This window comes from Schistocerca cancellata, chromosome 2 (genome assembly GCF_023864275.1).
Source record: "Schistocerca cancellata isolate TAMUIC-IGC-003103 chromosome 2, iqSchCanc2.1, whole genome shotgun sequence".
NCBI lineage: Eukaryota > Metazoa > Arthropoda > Insecta > Orthoptera > Acrididae > Schistocerca > Schistocerca cancellata.
In genome coordinates this window covers 527302448-527318244 of record NC_064627.1, presented here as the reverse complement: position 1 = coordinate 527318244, position 15797 = coordinate 527302448, and the positions used below count along the sequence as shown (strand labels likewise).

The following is a 15797-nucleotide window of genomic DNA, read 5'->3' as shown; positions in this document are numbered from 1 at the left end:
GTTTTGGTCGGTGGCACGGACGACGGCGTTGATCGTCGGCAGCATGTGGATACAGCTTCGACTGCTTTACCCGTAGCAACACATGGACGTGGCACGGACGACGGTTTCTTCTCGCGGCAGCACGTATCGCGGCACGGACGAATGTTTTACCCACGGCAAACACATGGTCGACTCATCAGACTGTGTAACTGACTGCTTCACAATCGTGGTGGCCTTATATCGGCGTAACCACGGGGCAGCGCGTATCTTGTCCAGCACAAACACTCCGGTACTGCTAATGCACCGATTTAGCTCAGAGCCCCCACACTGACTGTTCAAAAGCCTAACATCAGACGGACATTCGATTCCGAAATACTATGGAATATGGAAGAAAGTCCTATCCCGGCTGAGCCCCCAATTGCAACAGAACTCGGGCTCGTTTACTACCTATTTTTTTACGTGGCTCATCTGTAAAGGGGGTTGGTAGTAAATGGTTGCATTTGCGCCCCTATTATTGAGTCTGATATTGGCTGGCTTTTGAAGAGCAGTGAATTGAAGTATACACGTTCAGATTGAAACTTATTTATTCAAAAGGAACACTTTAACGTTGTGGCCATGCATTTTTAAGTTCACAAATAATAATCAGTGCAATTCGTACACTGTTTGTCTCACACCCACACACTTTCACTTTGTTCCTTCGCATTCCCTAGCATCCATGCTTGCACTCGCGGCAATTTGCCGTTCCCAACCCGCCACCACAACGGCCAACGACCAAAGACCTCCAATTTTCCCGCTCATATCCACAGTCCTGAGTCGGGTCACATGACACCACAGTAGTCAAATTAATCGCTAAACATGGCCACAATTCGTTTACAATATTTTATAATATATAAATACTTAAATCTAAATACATTATATAATTTTACAAATTATCACCACACTCATAATTCGTGGCAATTAAAAGAAAACCTAAACACTATGCAACAGAACTACAATGCCCATCAAAACACACAACAAGTATTTTTCGGTCTATTTTGCCCAGCATATTATCTCTGCTGCTGTGCTTTAAAATTTAAATTACTTGAAAGAGTTCCATATTATCCCCTGTTACCTTACAACATGCACCCTACAGCCAGTAGCTATAACTGATACACCACAGCAATAATGATGCTTGAGTGTTTGGTTTGTTTTCTATATAGAATTAACTTGAATTTAGATTAATTGCATGAATTAAGATTGAATCATTTTAAATACATACCATGTATGTCTGCATTAGGTATTTTTGAAGGCTCTCATAAATTAAAGTCATGAGTACTTAGCTTTTAATATCAGTTAAATAAGTAAGGACTATTATTAGTAGTAGTAGTGGTAGTATTATTATTTGTAGTAATAGTATTATTAACTCACCAGCCAAGGCGATTTTCTGATTTTTCTGTATAAAATTATATATAATTATTTGATACTTAGAAAAGATTGTATTAAATGAGTGTAGCAATAAAATCAAAAACTAACTTCAAAAATGATTTTTACTTCATATTTAATGTATATAATACAGAACTGTGAAAATCGCATTCTGTGTTATAAATACAGGAGAAATTTCTTAATAATTTTTCTGAGTGCTCTGTGTTATAAATACAGGAGAAACTTCTTGATAATTTTTCTGAGTGTAAGATCCACGCACAAGCTCAAAAAAAAAAAAAAAGTATATAATATGTTTAAGTGTGTGGGATAGACTTGGGAGCATGTAAAATACAACTCCCAGTGTTCCAGAGCAAAAGACAAATATTTACTGGGAAAATAGTGACTTCCAGTGTTCTAGAATAACAGAAAAATTGAGGACTGTCAAAATACAAGACATATTACATATAAGTACGTACAAAATATAAGCACATGTAAGTTGTAACATTATGTCTAGACCTGTAGCTTTCTTATGAACTTAGCCAGATTGATCACAATAAAATAAACAATATTCTACTTAATTAAGCATAAGAAAAAAGAGTTTTATGTAGGGCACACATATAGACTCTAAAGATACATCTGAGATGCTATTAACACCTGTTGATTGATTGTACTGAAGTACACTATATTCTAGTTAAATAAGTCAAAGAAAATAAAATTCCATGCCCACATACACTAAAGAGCCAAAGAAACTGGTACACATGCCAAGTATTGTGTAGGACCCCGCGAGCATGCAGAAGTGCCGCAACATGATGTAGCATGGACACGACTAATGTCTGAAGTAGTGTTGGAGAGAATTTACTAAGATTTCTGCAAGGCTGTCCATAAATTCACATGAGTACAAAAGGGTGAAGACCCCTTCTGAACAGCACATTGCAAGGCATCCAAGTATGCTCAATAACGTTCATGTCTGGGGAGTCTGGTGTGGTGGCTAGCTGAAGTGTTTAAACTCAGAAGCGAATTCCTGGAGCCACTTTGTAGCAATTCTGGACATTTGGGGTGTCGCATCGTCCTGCTGGAATTTCCCAAGTCCATCAGAAGGCATAATGGACATGAATGGATGCAGGTGATCAGACAGGATGCTTACACACGTGTTACCTGTCAGAGTCATATCTAGAAATGTCAAGGGTCCCATATTATTCCAACTGCATATGCCCCACACCATTAGAGCCTCCACAAGCTTGAACAGTCCCCTGCTGACAAACAGTGTCCATGGATTCATGAGGTTGTTTCCAGTCCCTTACATGTCCAACAGCTCAATACAATTTGAAATGAGACTCATCCGATCTGGCAATGTTTCCAATCATCAACAGTGCAATGTCAGTGTTGACAGGCCCAGGTGAGACATAAAGCTTTGTATCATGCAGTCATCGAGGGTACATGAGTGGGCCTTCAGCTCCGAAAGCCAATGTAAATGATGTTTCATTGAATAGTTCACATGCTGACACTCATTGATGGGCCAGGATTGAAATCTGTAGCAATTTGCAAAAGGGTTGCACTTCTGTCATGTTGAATGATTCTCTTCACTCATCATTAGTCCCATTCTTGCAGGATCTTTTTCCGGCCCCAACAATGTTATAGATTTGATGTTTTACCAGATTACTAATATTCATGGTACTCTCATGAAATGGCCATATGGGAAAATCCCCACTTCATCGCCACCTCGGAGATGCTGTTTCCCATCACTCGTTCGCCAGCTATAACACCACATTCAAACTCAACTTAAATCTTGATAATCTGCCATTGTAGCAGCAGTAACCAATCTAACAACTGTGCCAGACACTTGTTGTCGTATATAGGCATTGCCGACTGCAGTGCTGTATTCTGCCTGTTTACATATCTCTGTATTTGAATAAGCAAGCCTATACCAGTTTCTTTCACGCTTCAGTGTATATGAACATGGAACACATATAACTACATGCATTAATTAACAGGAGTACATTAGCAAATGGTATTTAGTTTTATCTTGACATACTCTGTTAATTAGAAATTGCTGAGTAGAGAGATTATATGGTATACCCTACAGATTTGAGCAATATTCCAAATATTCATTAACATGGTAGAAGTTATGCATTATTTGTTGATCTTTAGAGGTTGTCATTCTTTTGATGATATCTGACAATACATTGAAGAGAGTTTTTCGTTTGTATAATACACTGGCCTGGTATATTGTTTTTGTATGTACGTCCCTTTAAAAATCATACCTATTCTTTGTTTAATGATAGCTCACCACATTGTTTAAAATTAAAAAGTTCAATGAGTCTTAATATTCTTACTCACATATTTTATTTATTTATTTTTAGCTCCTTGTTCCAGAGATTAAATTCATTATACAAATTATGATATGAAATGTGTCAACAAAACAAACAAAGAAACTGTATATAAGTATGTATTTTTGAAAAAACATCTGCTATCTGTGAGACATTTTATTTCCATGGGTAGACTGTCAAAGCCTTATATAGCTGCATATTTCAACCTTTTTTGTTCCAAAGTTAGATTTTTTAAAGAAGAATGCAGATCATTTTTCCTCCTAGTGTTGCACTTCTGAATATCTCTGTTACTCTCAAACTTAGATGGACTGTTGATAACATATTTCATATTCATGGATAAATGTACTGTGAGGCTGTGATTAATATTTCCAACTGCTTAAAGAGATTCCTGCAATATGTATACATCTAAACTTAGCACTTCATTCTATTTTTTGGGTAATGAGTACTTTTTGTGTAAGCGAGAAGTTACCACAGAAAGCTCTCCACCCTGCTCACTTCCTACTCCTGCCTTGGAGTACCACTGTTCACCACCTCTACAACAACTGCCAAACCTCCCCCACGCCCCCTCCTAGCTGACAAACCCTGAATCGTAGAACCACTACACTTACCCCACCCTCCAAATTTCCCTCCCACCACCGCACAGAATCCAGAATCTAAACAGACCCATAACACTGTCATGAACCTTTCCTCCAGAAGCCTTAGCCCCACAGAAATATCAGTCCTCTCCAAAGGCCTCACATTTTGCTCCACTCCCAAATTCAATCATGCAGGACTTGTTAAAGTCCTTCTCTCCTTCTCCTGGTCCCTACAGTGGAAACACTTTTTTGCCATCAACCCTACCAACCAGACTCAACCAAAGACCAATGTTGAACCCTGCCTAACTCAGTTCACACCTCCATCCAACCGTGATACACCCTCACTGCCCCAAATCATCCCCTATTAACTTTCCAGAATTTCTTAATCTTGAACCTTGCCTTACCATAATTTCCCAAATCCCTCTACATGCAAAGTAACATTACATCCACAGAAAGAGCTGCAGTCCACTATCTAAAAACTGATCCCGACCTACTAATCCTACCTGCGGGCAAAGGCTCCACCACTGTTGTTTTGAACTGCAAGGATTACCTGGCAGAAGGACTCTGCCAGCTGTCACATACTTCCACCTACAAACCTTGCCACAGTGATCCCATTCCAGAAATCTCCTGTGCCTTTTCTTTTCAGTCTTCCACCACCTTCAAAAGTCCCACTGTCCAACCACAGAGCAGCATTACCCTCGTAACTCAGTACCCCCTAGGACTGGAGCAACTGAATTACATTCGCTGCCATGGTTTCGACTACCTCTCATCGTGCCTTGAAATGAGAAGTTTCCTGCTCACTATCCTTTCCACCCCTCCTTCAGTGGTATTTAACCATCCACCGAACCTACACAATATACTTGTCCATCCCTATACAACCCCTGCTCCCAATCCCTTACTTCATGGTTCATACCCCTGAAATAGACCTAGATGCAAAACCTGTCCCATATATCCTCTCGCCACCACCTACTCCAGTCCGGTCACAAACATCACCTATCTCATCAAAGGCAGGGCTACTTGGTGAAATCAGTCTACAAGTTAAGCTGTAACCATTGTGCTGCATTCTATGTGGACAAGACAACCAACAAGCTGTCTGTCTGCATGAATGGCCACTGACAAACTGTGGCCAAGAAGTGAGTGGACCACCCTGTTGTTGAGCACAATGCCAAACATGACATCCTCCATATCAATGACTGCTTCCAGCATGTGCCATATGGATCCTTCCCATCAACTCCATCTCTTCTGAATTGTGCAGGTGGGAACTTTACCTGCAATATATCCTATGTTTCCGTAACCTCCTGGCCTCATCCTTCGTTAGTCATTGTCCTCACCCATCCAGCCCCCTCCATGTTCCTATCTCAGTACTACACAGCCCTCATTTCACCATCGCACCCAGTCTGTTTGCTTCTTTCCTTTTCTGCAACCCCTCCCTTCCCACCACTCACCAGCCCTCCATCTAACCTGCAGCACTTCACTGTTCGCCATACCTACCCTACTTCCCCTTCCCCTGCCTGCCCCAGCCTCCTCCTTATCCCCACCCAGTTGCCACCCTCATCATGCACTGGTGCTGCTGCTCACAGTGTGGCCTCATTCCCTAGAGACTTCAGTCGTGTGTGAGTGAGTTGCCTTTGTGTGTGTGTGTGTGTGTGTGTGTGTGTGTGTGTGTGTGTGTGTGTGTCTGTGTCTGTCTGTCTGCCGTCTATTTTTTTATGGAGGCCTTACTGGCTGAAAGCTTTATTTGTGACAGTCTTTTTGTTGTGCCTTTCTGCGACTGTGTCTTTGCTTTATGGTGATTGGAAACTTTCCTTTTCATAATATTGCTACATTTCATTCTGGATTTTTCATTGTTTGAATTTTACCTACTCCCCTAACTTCTTAAATCCAAGCCCACAGACCTCACCACTGTTCATACCCTTGTGGCTGGGATCAATGTTTCCACTGGATGAACTTCTACCTCTGTTAACCAGCACCTCCAAACCATTGTACATTACCTCCGAACCAACATTCAAGACACTGCTCACTTTCTTTGCTGCATTTCTGCAGTTCTTGTTTCATTACTACCAGATTCTTTGTTGGACACTGTTGATGTGACCTTCTAATTCATCACCTTCCCACATGGACATGGCCTTGTCGCCATACAAGACTACTTTTCTCAATGTCCTTCTGATCCCAAAGCCACCACCTCTTTCTTAATGCTCCTATACAGCCACATCCTGCCCTTGATTATTTCACTTTTAAACACTGTAACTACAGACAAATCAGTGGTACTGTCATGGGTAGTCACGTGCCATCCAGTCCAATCAACACCTAAAACCTCTTGTCTGATTTACATTCATTGATGAGATTTTTGTAATCTGGACTCATGGCAAGGATAATCTTTTACTCCTTACTCCATAGTCTGAGCACTTTCTCCACTTCTGCTTTACCAGGTCCTTCTCAACTCAATGAGCCACCATCCTAGATGTTGATCTTTACTTCTCAGAAGGCTATGTAAATAGGTCCGTGCTGCCCGGGGTAGCTGTGGTCTGAGGTGCCTTGCCACAGCTTGCACAGCTCCCCCCACCAGAGGTTCATGTCCTCCCTTGGGCATGGGTGTGTGTGTTGTCCTTAGCGTAAGTTAGTTTAAGTTAGGTTAAGTATTGTGTGAGCCTAAGGACTGATGACCTCAGCAGTCTGGTTCCATAGTAACTTACCACAAATTTCCAAATACATCCATTTATATCATGTGTGCCAGTTATCAATTTAGACATCTGTCAACCATTACACGTCAAAAAGTATCTTCCATATATCCTCACCACCCATATATCCCACAATTGCAGTGGAAAACAGGGATTGTTGAAATATGCTGATAAATTTACCAGAGCATTAATTTCCAGACAATACCCTGTCCAGATCATCCATGAACAGATCTCCTACACCATCTCCTCCTCTGACTGCAGTAACCCTGTTAACTAGACATTGATTGGTGCACCTCTGATCACTCAGTACCACCCTGGCCTTGAAGAGCTTAACCACATCCTTCACCAGGGCTCTGACAACCTATTGCTGTGTTCTGGGGTGTGGGATATCTTATCCAAAATCTTACTCACAAAACACAAAATAGAGGTTCACCAGCCATGTGACCTACAGAATATCATTGTCCATTCCTACTCCAATTCCGCTTTCAATCCTGCCCTACTTTGGGTCACTACATTGTGTTCCACGCAGTTGCAAGACCTAGACCTGTCCCATACATCCACCTGCCACCTCCTGTCACAGTCAAGTCATAGGTATCTCCTACCTAATAAAAGACAGGACCACTCGTGAAAGTGGCCATGTTATATATCAGCTAAGCTGCAGTTGCTGTAAACCCTTCTATGTGTGAATGTCAACTAACCAACTGAATGGCCACTGCCAAACTGTGGTAAACCAGAAATGTGACCATCCAGTTGCTGCATATGCAGGGCACCACAGGACTCATAACTTAAAAAGTTGCTTCACCATTTGGGCCACTTGGATACTCCCTTCCAGCACAAGCTTTTCTGAATTACGTGGGTAGGAATTGTCTCTCCAGCATATCCTGCACTCTCGCTATCCCCCCTACCCTAAATCTCCACTAACTAGTTTCCCACTTCCTCACCTTACATTTTCCTTTCTCCCCTCTATCCACACCACTCCTTCCCCGTCCAGATCATATACTGCCTTTTCTCCCCCCCCCCCCCCATATGGTCTCGCTCTTTCTCTCTATTACTCTCTCTTTTTCTCTCTCTCACTCTCCCTCTTCCTCTCTCACTCCTTCTTTTTTTCACTCTTCTCCCTTACTCTCTCCACTTCCTATCTCCCTCTTCATCACCACCTTCCCCCCCACCCCCCACCCCCGCACCTTCTCCCTCTCTGTAGCCCTTATTACACTCTAGCTTCTGAACTCCTTTCATCTTGTTGTGCAGCTGCTGAGTCATTTGGTGAAAGACCTACCTCACACTACCCTGCTACCCTCCTTTGTATTATATGCCCTTCCCTAGTCCCTCCCACCTTCGTCTATACAAGCAACTGCTTTCAGTAATCAATATCCTATAATTAGTCTAGTCACTACCATGAATGTGTATGTTCTGGGTATCTGTGTCGTTTTGTGTGAGAATGCCTGTACTCTTACTAGAAGAAGAGTAAGAGCTAGAAAGCTAGTGTTAACTGTTTTCCATTACATGTTTCTATGCATCATGCATGAGTTCTCAATTGGTAAGTAGTTGCCTTTCCCTTATTGTGTGTATTTGCCATTCAGGAATTTTTATTAGAATTATGCAATCCAACTGCCAAGTTAAAGTATTCTGTCGTATACATGAACTTTTACTTTTTTATATCCACCACTGCAATCTTTTACTAGCATTTGGCCTACCTGTCTAATAAATTATCATTAATAGAAATAGTTAATATTTTCACAAGTAGCAATTATGTGATCTGTAGCTATTGCACTTGGTGACCTATTCTATTTGGGATAAGTAGAATCAAGTCTTTCAAACCATTTTGTAGAATCAGTCTATGATGTGTATATTCTTTTGTGTGTTCTCTACAGTGTTTATGTTTACGTCACTGAGAATTACTATACTAATATTAAGTCTTTTAAATGTCATTGTTATTCTCTTGGTATAATTATTATACACCACTAAAAGATAATGATGTGATATTGCAATACAGTCATCACAAAAATACATTTTCATGGCTGTTTTATTATATGACTGTTTTAGTATATGTTATAATACATTTGTTTATTGTTTGACCACGGACTCTTGCTGATAGTTTTCAGCTTACAGTATGGATGTGTCACTCATAATGGTTAATAGAAGTGTATAAAAACTTGAAACATACATATATTTATACTTTATGTTTCAATACATCTCTATAGATTTACTTTTAACCCTTACTTAATTCTACTGTCATCAGCATTTTTTTCCGAATAATATAAAATGATTAATTTGTAAATGTTGCAGAATGATCGTTTTCAAACTGTGGACATTGTCGACAGGAGTGGCTTTCCTGGAAGCCTGCAACAGGTTGATATTAAGCGAATAAAGCTACCTGATGTAACTTCTCCCATGAAACTTGATTGGAAAGAGAATTTTTCAATATTCCTTCCAGCACACCGAGAATATGCTGCAGAGCTGGTCAAAATTTTCATGGGTAAGGTATACTCTCAGTCAAATAGTAAATGTGTGTGTGATGATAATGTAATCACAGATTTGGTTTACCAAAAGAAGAAATAGCTGATGCAGTATTCTATCACCTTAAGTTGATGTGGCAGTGTATGTGAGGTAACTAGTGTAAATTGTGCCTTGTATATACAGGATGCTACAGATCTTTCATACCAGCTCTAATTTTTGAAAACAGTATACCTGATCTCTTTTTGTTAAAATATGTTTAGGCATATTGGTAAAACAGAATGGTGAACCTTTTGTTGTCTGAGGACTACTGGTAAATGAAAAGAACTCTCAACATCCGAATTTCAACTTGGAACATAGCAAATTTAAAAGGGTACTTTTCTGACACTTTGGTTACATCATCAAAAATTCCCTGTGCAAACCATGATTATTTGAGTAATTGTTGTGTAAATAAACAGGGTCTTGTGAATGTATGTTAAGAATTGCAGTGTCATGGTAGCTTGTTTGATGCTTGTACTTACACATGTAGCACATGACATTGTGTATGCCATCTCATCTGGTGTTCTGAATACTCACAATTTTCAAAATAATTCAGTCACTATATTCAGTTGCTGTTTGCTGTAGGGACTGGAACCACTACTTGGTTCTGGCCTGCTCTGATAGTCGTTCTTCTTCACCTGGCAGTTTTGTGTGGGGCTGTAAGAGAGGTGGGGCTATAAGAGAGGCTGTTCTCCACTAACGTCCTCAAATCAACAAATACTCAAACATCAGTTTAACTTCTTCAACATCATAAACACCATTTCACGTTAACATCTTGCAGAACACCAGATTAGTATTACAACTGCCAGAGTAGACAATGTTCTCTATGTGACAGATCATTAACCAAGGTCCAAATCAACAAACCTGATATCTCTGCACAGAGAAGAAGCCATTCACGCATTGTCATCAGCAGAGCTATTCCATAGACTCAGCTCATCTCTGGAATGGCACCAGCAAGGAGTAAGCAGCCCCACATCACGGCAGGTGGCAATGTAGTGACACCCGTACTCCTCTCCAGACCTATGGCTTCCATGGATTACTCTGTCTCTGCACAGAATTTCCCACATTTCCCAGACATTGGGCTCTCCAGTCTTTCTGCCTAACACTTTAAGAAATCGCCAGACATATTCCATTGGCTAAGTTGAACCTTGTGTGAGACATGCTATTTTTCTATGAAAGAGCCTGTGACACGACATATCCCACCATGGAGACAGGAGATGTCAGAATCATTGGTTTACATTGAGCTCGCATTGCTTCTTTTTAATATTTTATTATTGAGACTTAGTGTCACACTTAACACATGTTGTTTGATATTAGCTATGTTATTATATTCTTTTGAGTACAAAAGAAAACTGAAACTTCATTATTCCATTATAATTTATTTTTACTTTTTTGTTTACCTTTGCATACTTTTTAGAATGTCATTCTTTAAAATTTTATTTTAATCCTCCTATGTAAGGAAACCGTATGATGATGCATTCCTTTACAACATAATCTATAACTCGTTATTCTCCTGAAAAAATCTTCATTGTTATTAATGCTGCTCTTCCTGTTTGGAGGACGCCTTTATAAAACTCTCTCTTATCTTCGTTTTTGTAAGAAATGATATGTTACCTTCATCATTCAGAGAGGAAGATATCCCTCCATTATTCAAAATATCAGATAGGTCAGTGTTATACATAAAATTTAATCTTCCCCCTACAACTGTAAAGGTCAGCTCATCCATGAGTCCACCTTACCTAGATATAAGTCATCTCATCTGTGAGTCTACCTAGTCTTAAAAAAAAAAGTCGAGGTTATCTCTTCTGCAGGTTCACCTTGTCTAACCTAGGGTGTCTCTGTTATGAGTCCATCTAGGCTATTTACCACCTAATCTTCATATATATATATGTGTTTCACTACCCATGATGCTACTTCATGGAGCATCTGACCTGCTTGGCTATTGTGTTTTGTTTTGGCTGCCATTCTCCTTCATAACACTACTATTGAATTATTTATTTCTTCCTTTAATATTTCACAGTCTCACTCCCAGCAGGCTTACATTGTCCCTCTCCTTTTAAGCATTATGTGTTTCCTTCTTAACAATGGAGTTGCTTTGTAGTAATTTCATACCCCTTTTCTCCCGTTGTTCAATTTAAAGTTATCTGTACAAGGAGATGTTAGCATGTAATTCACTTCTTTCTAATGGGCTGGGTTTGTGTTGCGTCTTTCTGTGTATTTGTGTGTGTGTGTGTGTGTGCGCGCGCGCGCATGCGTGCATGCGCAAAAACCATTAGTCTCAAGACTTTTAATGCTTCTGTTCATTACCTCCCATGTAAAAGTGTATAAAACCAGGTCTACATACACACATTGTATAAAAAGTAAAAGAAATATCCCCATAAACGGACAATGAAAGTTGGAGTCCTACATCGCTTGAGACATTGTAACGATACTGTATTTTTGTAGACGTATTTTAGTAATAATATAGGACACTTTCGGACCATTGTCTCCCTGAGGTTTCAATGAATTTCTTAATCATTTCCATGTTATATAGGCATTTTTCCTTGCCTGTCACTGGATTCACTAGGAACACTGCCTTAGGATGTGAAATTCTAACTATTTTATGAAGGCCAACATAAGTCAGAAAAAATTTACTCGTTTCCTTTTTCAATCCCAAATTCTGTGAGTGATCTTTCACTAATACTAAATCATAAATACATACGTTTGATGTACTATCATTTTTGTTAAAGTTGTGCAATCTTATATTTGCTTAAGTAAATTGTACGCCATCACTTCTTGCATATCATTGGGCTGTATTACAGTACCAGTAGGCAAATGAAACAGTTTCAATAGATGGTCTCTATGAAAGGTTTGCATAAAACTTCAATAGCTAATAACCCTCTACAAAGGTGTGGTAGCTCATATAAAATTGTTTGAAGTTCTGGAATAAGCTGAGCCACAGAAGTATCCCCATCACAGCAGAATGTTTTTTTTACACAGTATGCCAGTTACCTTCAGACTAGTTTCCTCAACAATCCTCAAAATCTCTAGCCATTTTGTATGTCCTTCATTTGTAAAGCACATTTTGGAAATGATGTTCACTGTTCTCACTAATTTGTACTAAGGTATTGCTAAATTCTAAAAACTGTTCTCGTACATTATTCCCCACTGTATCACATTGTTTCTCACTTTCCTCTACAGCCTTTTATTTATATGAATTTAATGATTTTTGGTAGTCTGAAATTCTATCACTTGTTTTTACTTTCAGTTGCCTTGCTTCTCTAATAGGGCATCTAAATCTTTTTCCAGCTTTTCTAAGCTGCCTTTGTATTTTCTGTGCTAGTGAACAATTCTGTTTTGGAATCGTTGATTTTCCTGATCAACTCATTTGTGTTATCATTGTAGAATTTTGGAACACGTATTGTGTTCGAGTATAATGACTTTTCTGAAGACTAGAAATCTACTCTGTAAGAATCAGCATGGGTTTCGAAAAAGACGGTCATGTGAAACCCAGCTCGCGCTATTCGTCCACGAGACTCAGAGGGCCATAGACACGGGTTCACAGGTAGATGCCGTGTTTCTTGACTTCCGCAAGGCGTTCGATACAGTTCCCCACAGTCGTTTATTGAACAAAGTAAGAGCATATGGACTATCAGACCTGATTGGATTGAGGAGTTCCTAGATAACAGGACACAGCATGTTATTCTCAATGGAGAGAAGTCTTCCGAAGTAAGAGTAATTTCAGGTGTGCCGCAGGGGAGTGTCATAGGACCGTTGCTATTCACAATATACATAAATGACCTGGTGGATGACATCGGAAGTTCACTGAGGCTTTTTGCAGATGATGCTGTGGTGTATCGAGAGGTTGTAACAATGGAAAATTGTACTGAAATGCAGGAGGATCTGCAGCGAATTGACGCATGGTGCAGGGAATGGCAATTGAATCTCAATGTAGACAAGTGTAATGTGCTGCGAATACACAGAAAGACAGATCCTTTATCATTTAGCTACAAAATAGCAGGTCAGCAACTGGAAGCAGTTAATACCATAAATTATCTGGGAGTACGCATTAGGAGTGATTTAAAATGGAATGATCATATAATGTTCATTGTCGGTAAAGCAGATGCCAGACTGAGATTCATTGGAAGAATCCTAAGGAAATGCAATCTGAAAACAAAGGAAGTAGGTTACAGTACGCTTGTTCACCCACTGCTTGAATACTGCTCAGCAGTGTGGGATCCGTACCAGATAGGGTTGATACAAGACATAGAGAAGATCCAACGGAGAGCAGCACGCTTCGTTACAGGATCATTTAGTAATCGCGAAAGCGTTACGGAGATGATAGATAAACTCCAGTGGAAGACTCTGCAGGAGAGACGCTCAGTAGCTCGGTACGGGCTTTTGTCAAAGTTTCGAGAACATACCTTCACCGAAGAGTCAAGCAGTATATTGCTCTCTCCTACGTATATCTCGCGAAGAGACCATGAGGATAAAATCAGAGAGATTAGAGCCCACACAGAGGCATACCGACAATCCTTCTTTCCACGAACAATACGAGACTGGAATAGAAGGGAGAACCGATAGAGGTACTGAAGGTACCCTCCGCCACACACCGTCAGGTGGCTTGCGGAGTATGGATATAGATATAGATGTAGATCATAAAATTTTTTGCTTAAATCATCTCTTAACTCATTTCTTAACTCATTTGTTAATTTAACTAGGAAATCACAGAGCCCTACGGGTGTTTCCAATGCCATTCTATGTCTTATTATTGGCATATAAGTATGGATATCCAGTATTCTCTTAAGAATTGTGTTTTGTTTAACCACCAAGTCTCCTACTTGCAGTATCACTATCATGTACAACTCAGAATTTGTGTGTAACTATTGAATATCTCAATCCATCACCCAAACTACTACAGTACTTGTTTGGCACTTTAACGGCTCATTGGGTGTGTGGGCTGGACTGTGAGAGCAGTAGGTTGTCAAGCATTGGCATAGTGGAGTGAAGTCTCACAGTCACATGGCGTAGATTTCCCAAATAGTAATCAAAGCAGGGACAGCTGCTCATAGACATCAAGCTGCTTGGATGGATGCTCCTAATTTGTTGTTTTCCTTGATTCATATTTTATGAACTGTCATCTTTCTCTGTATTTTATTGATAATCCACTGTAGTCAGAGGGCTTTGCTGTTTTCTGACTGCTAACAAACAATTCTTCTTAGCTTTTCTTTTCCAAAATAGAATTTTTTTTTGTACAGTGTTGCTGGTGTCTGTTGTCAAGGGCAACAAGTCTAACTTCTTAGCAAAATCTACATATCATATTTTGTGGTAATCACTCTCTTTCCATTGCTCAACTGTTACTTTTGTCCTGTCATAATAGCCAAGTGCAGTGTTGCAATGGCTTTATTGATGCTTGTACTTACATATATAGTACATAACTTGCATATGCTGTCTTTCTGGTGTTCTGAAGGCTCAAAATTTCCTTAAATAATCCAGAGGCTGTTTGCAGTAGTTGTCTGGGCCCTCTACTCAGTTCTAGACTGCCATGATAACCATTCTTCTTCACCTGGCAGTTACGCATGGAGCTTTAAGAGAGGCTGTTTTCCAACTATCATCACCATATCAACAAATAATTGGATGTCAGTCTAACTTGTATATTCTTCAACATCATAAATAAATTTTACTTTAACATTTTACAGAATGCCAGGTTAGTATTACAACTGCCAGAGCAGACAGTGCTCCAAGTGACATCTTCACCCAAAGTCCTAATTGACAAATTTTATATCTCTGCACAGAGAAAAAGCCAGTCATGCATTGTCATCTGCAGAGCTATTCCAGTGGCCAAGCTTATCTCTGGCATGGCACCGCATGGAGTACGTGGCCACACATCACAGAAAGTGCCAATGTTGTGACACATGTATCACTCTCCAGGCATATTGCTTTCATGGATTACTCCATCTCTGCACAAACTTTCCCACATTCCCCAGACAGTGGGTTGACTGGACCTTTACCTAACTTACTCATTATGAAATCTTCCAATATATTTCATTGACTAAGTTAAACATTGAGTGTGACATACTATTGCCTACTAAATAGCCTGCGACACTACAAAATGCAACACAATAATAGGAACCACAAGAAGAATTAGTAGCCAGATACTATGTGGAAAACAGCCTTTTCTCATAAGCAGGGTTACAAAGATGGATGTTTAGCAAGTCCCATTTACTGTGTGTAGTACATAACAAATTAAACCTTACAAGAGGAAGCTAAAGGGAAGTTCTAAGACTGTATTTACTGGAAAACCAAAAAGGGTATTTTCAGCCATATGATCAGAAAGGTTTCTCTACTTTGTGTTCATTTACACA

The 15797-nt window shown here is 39.8% G+C and overlaps 1 protein-coding gene across 3 annotated transcripts in view; it reads left to right on the top strand.

Annotated features, from left to right (window-relative positions):
* LOC126162072 (phenoloxidase 1-like) overlaps positions 1-15797 on the top strand; it is a 243090-nt gene that overhangs the window by 84937 nt on the left and 142356 nt on the right. For all 3 annotated transcript variants that reach the window (XM_049918338.1, XM_049918339.1, XM_049918340.1), the window contains exon 5: positions 9247-9436. In XM_049918338.1, the coding sequence (XP_049774295.1) occupies positions 9247-9436 (190 nt within the window). The remainder of the gene's footprint in view (positions 1-9246; positions 9437-15797) is intronic.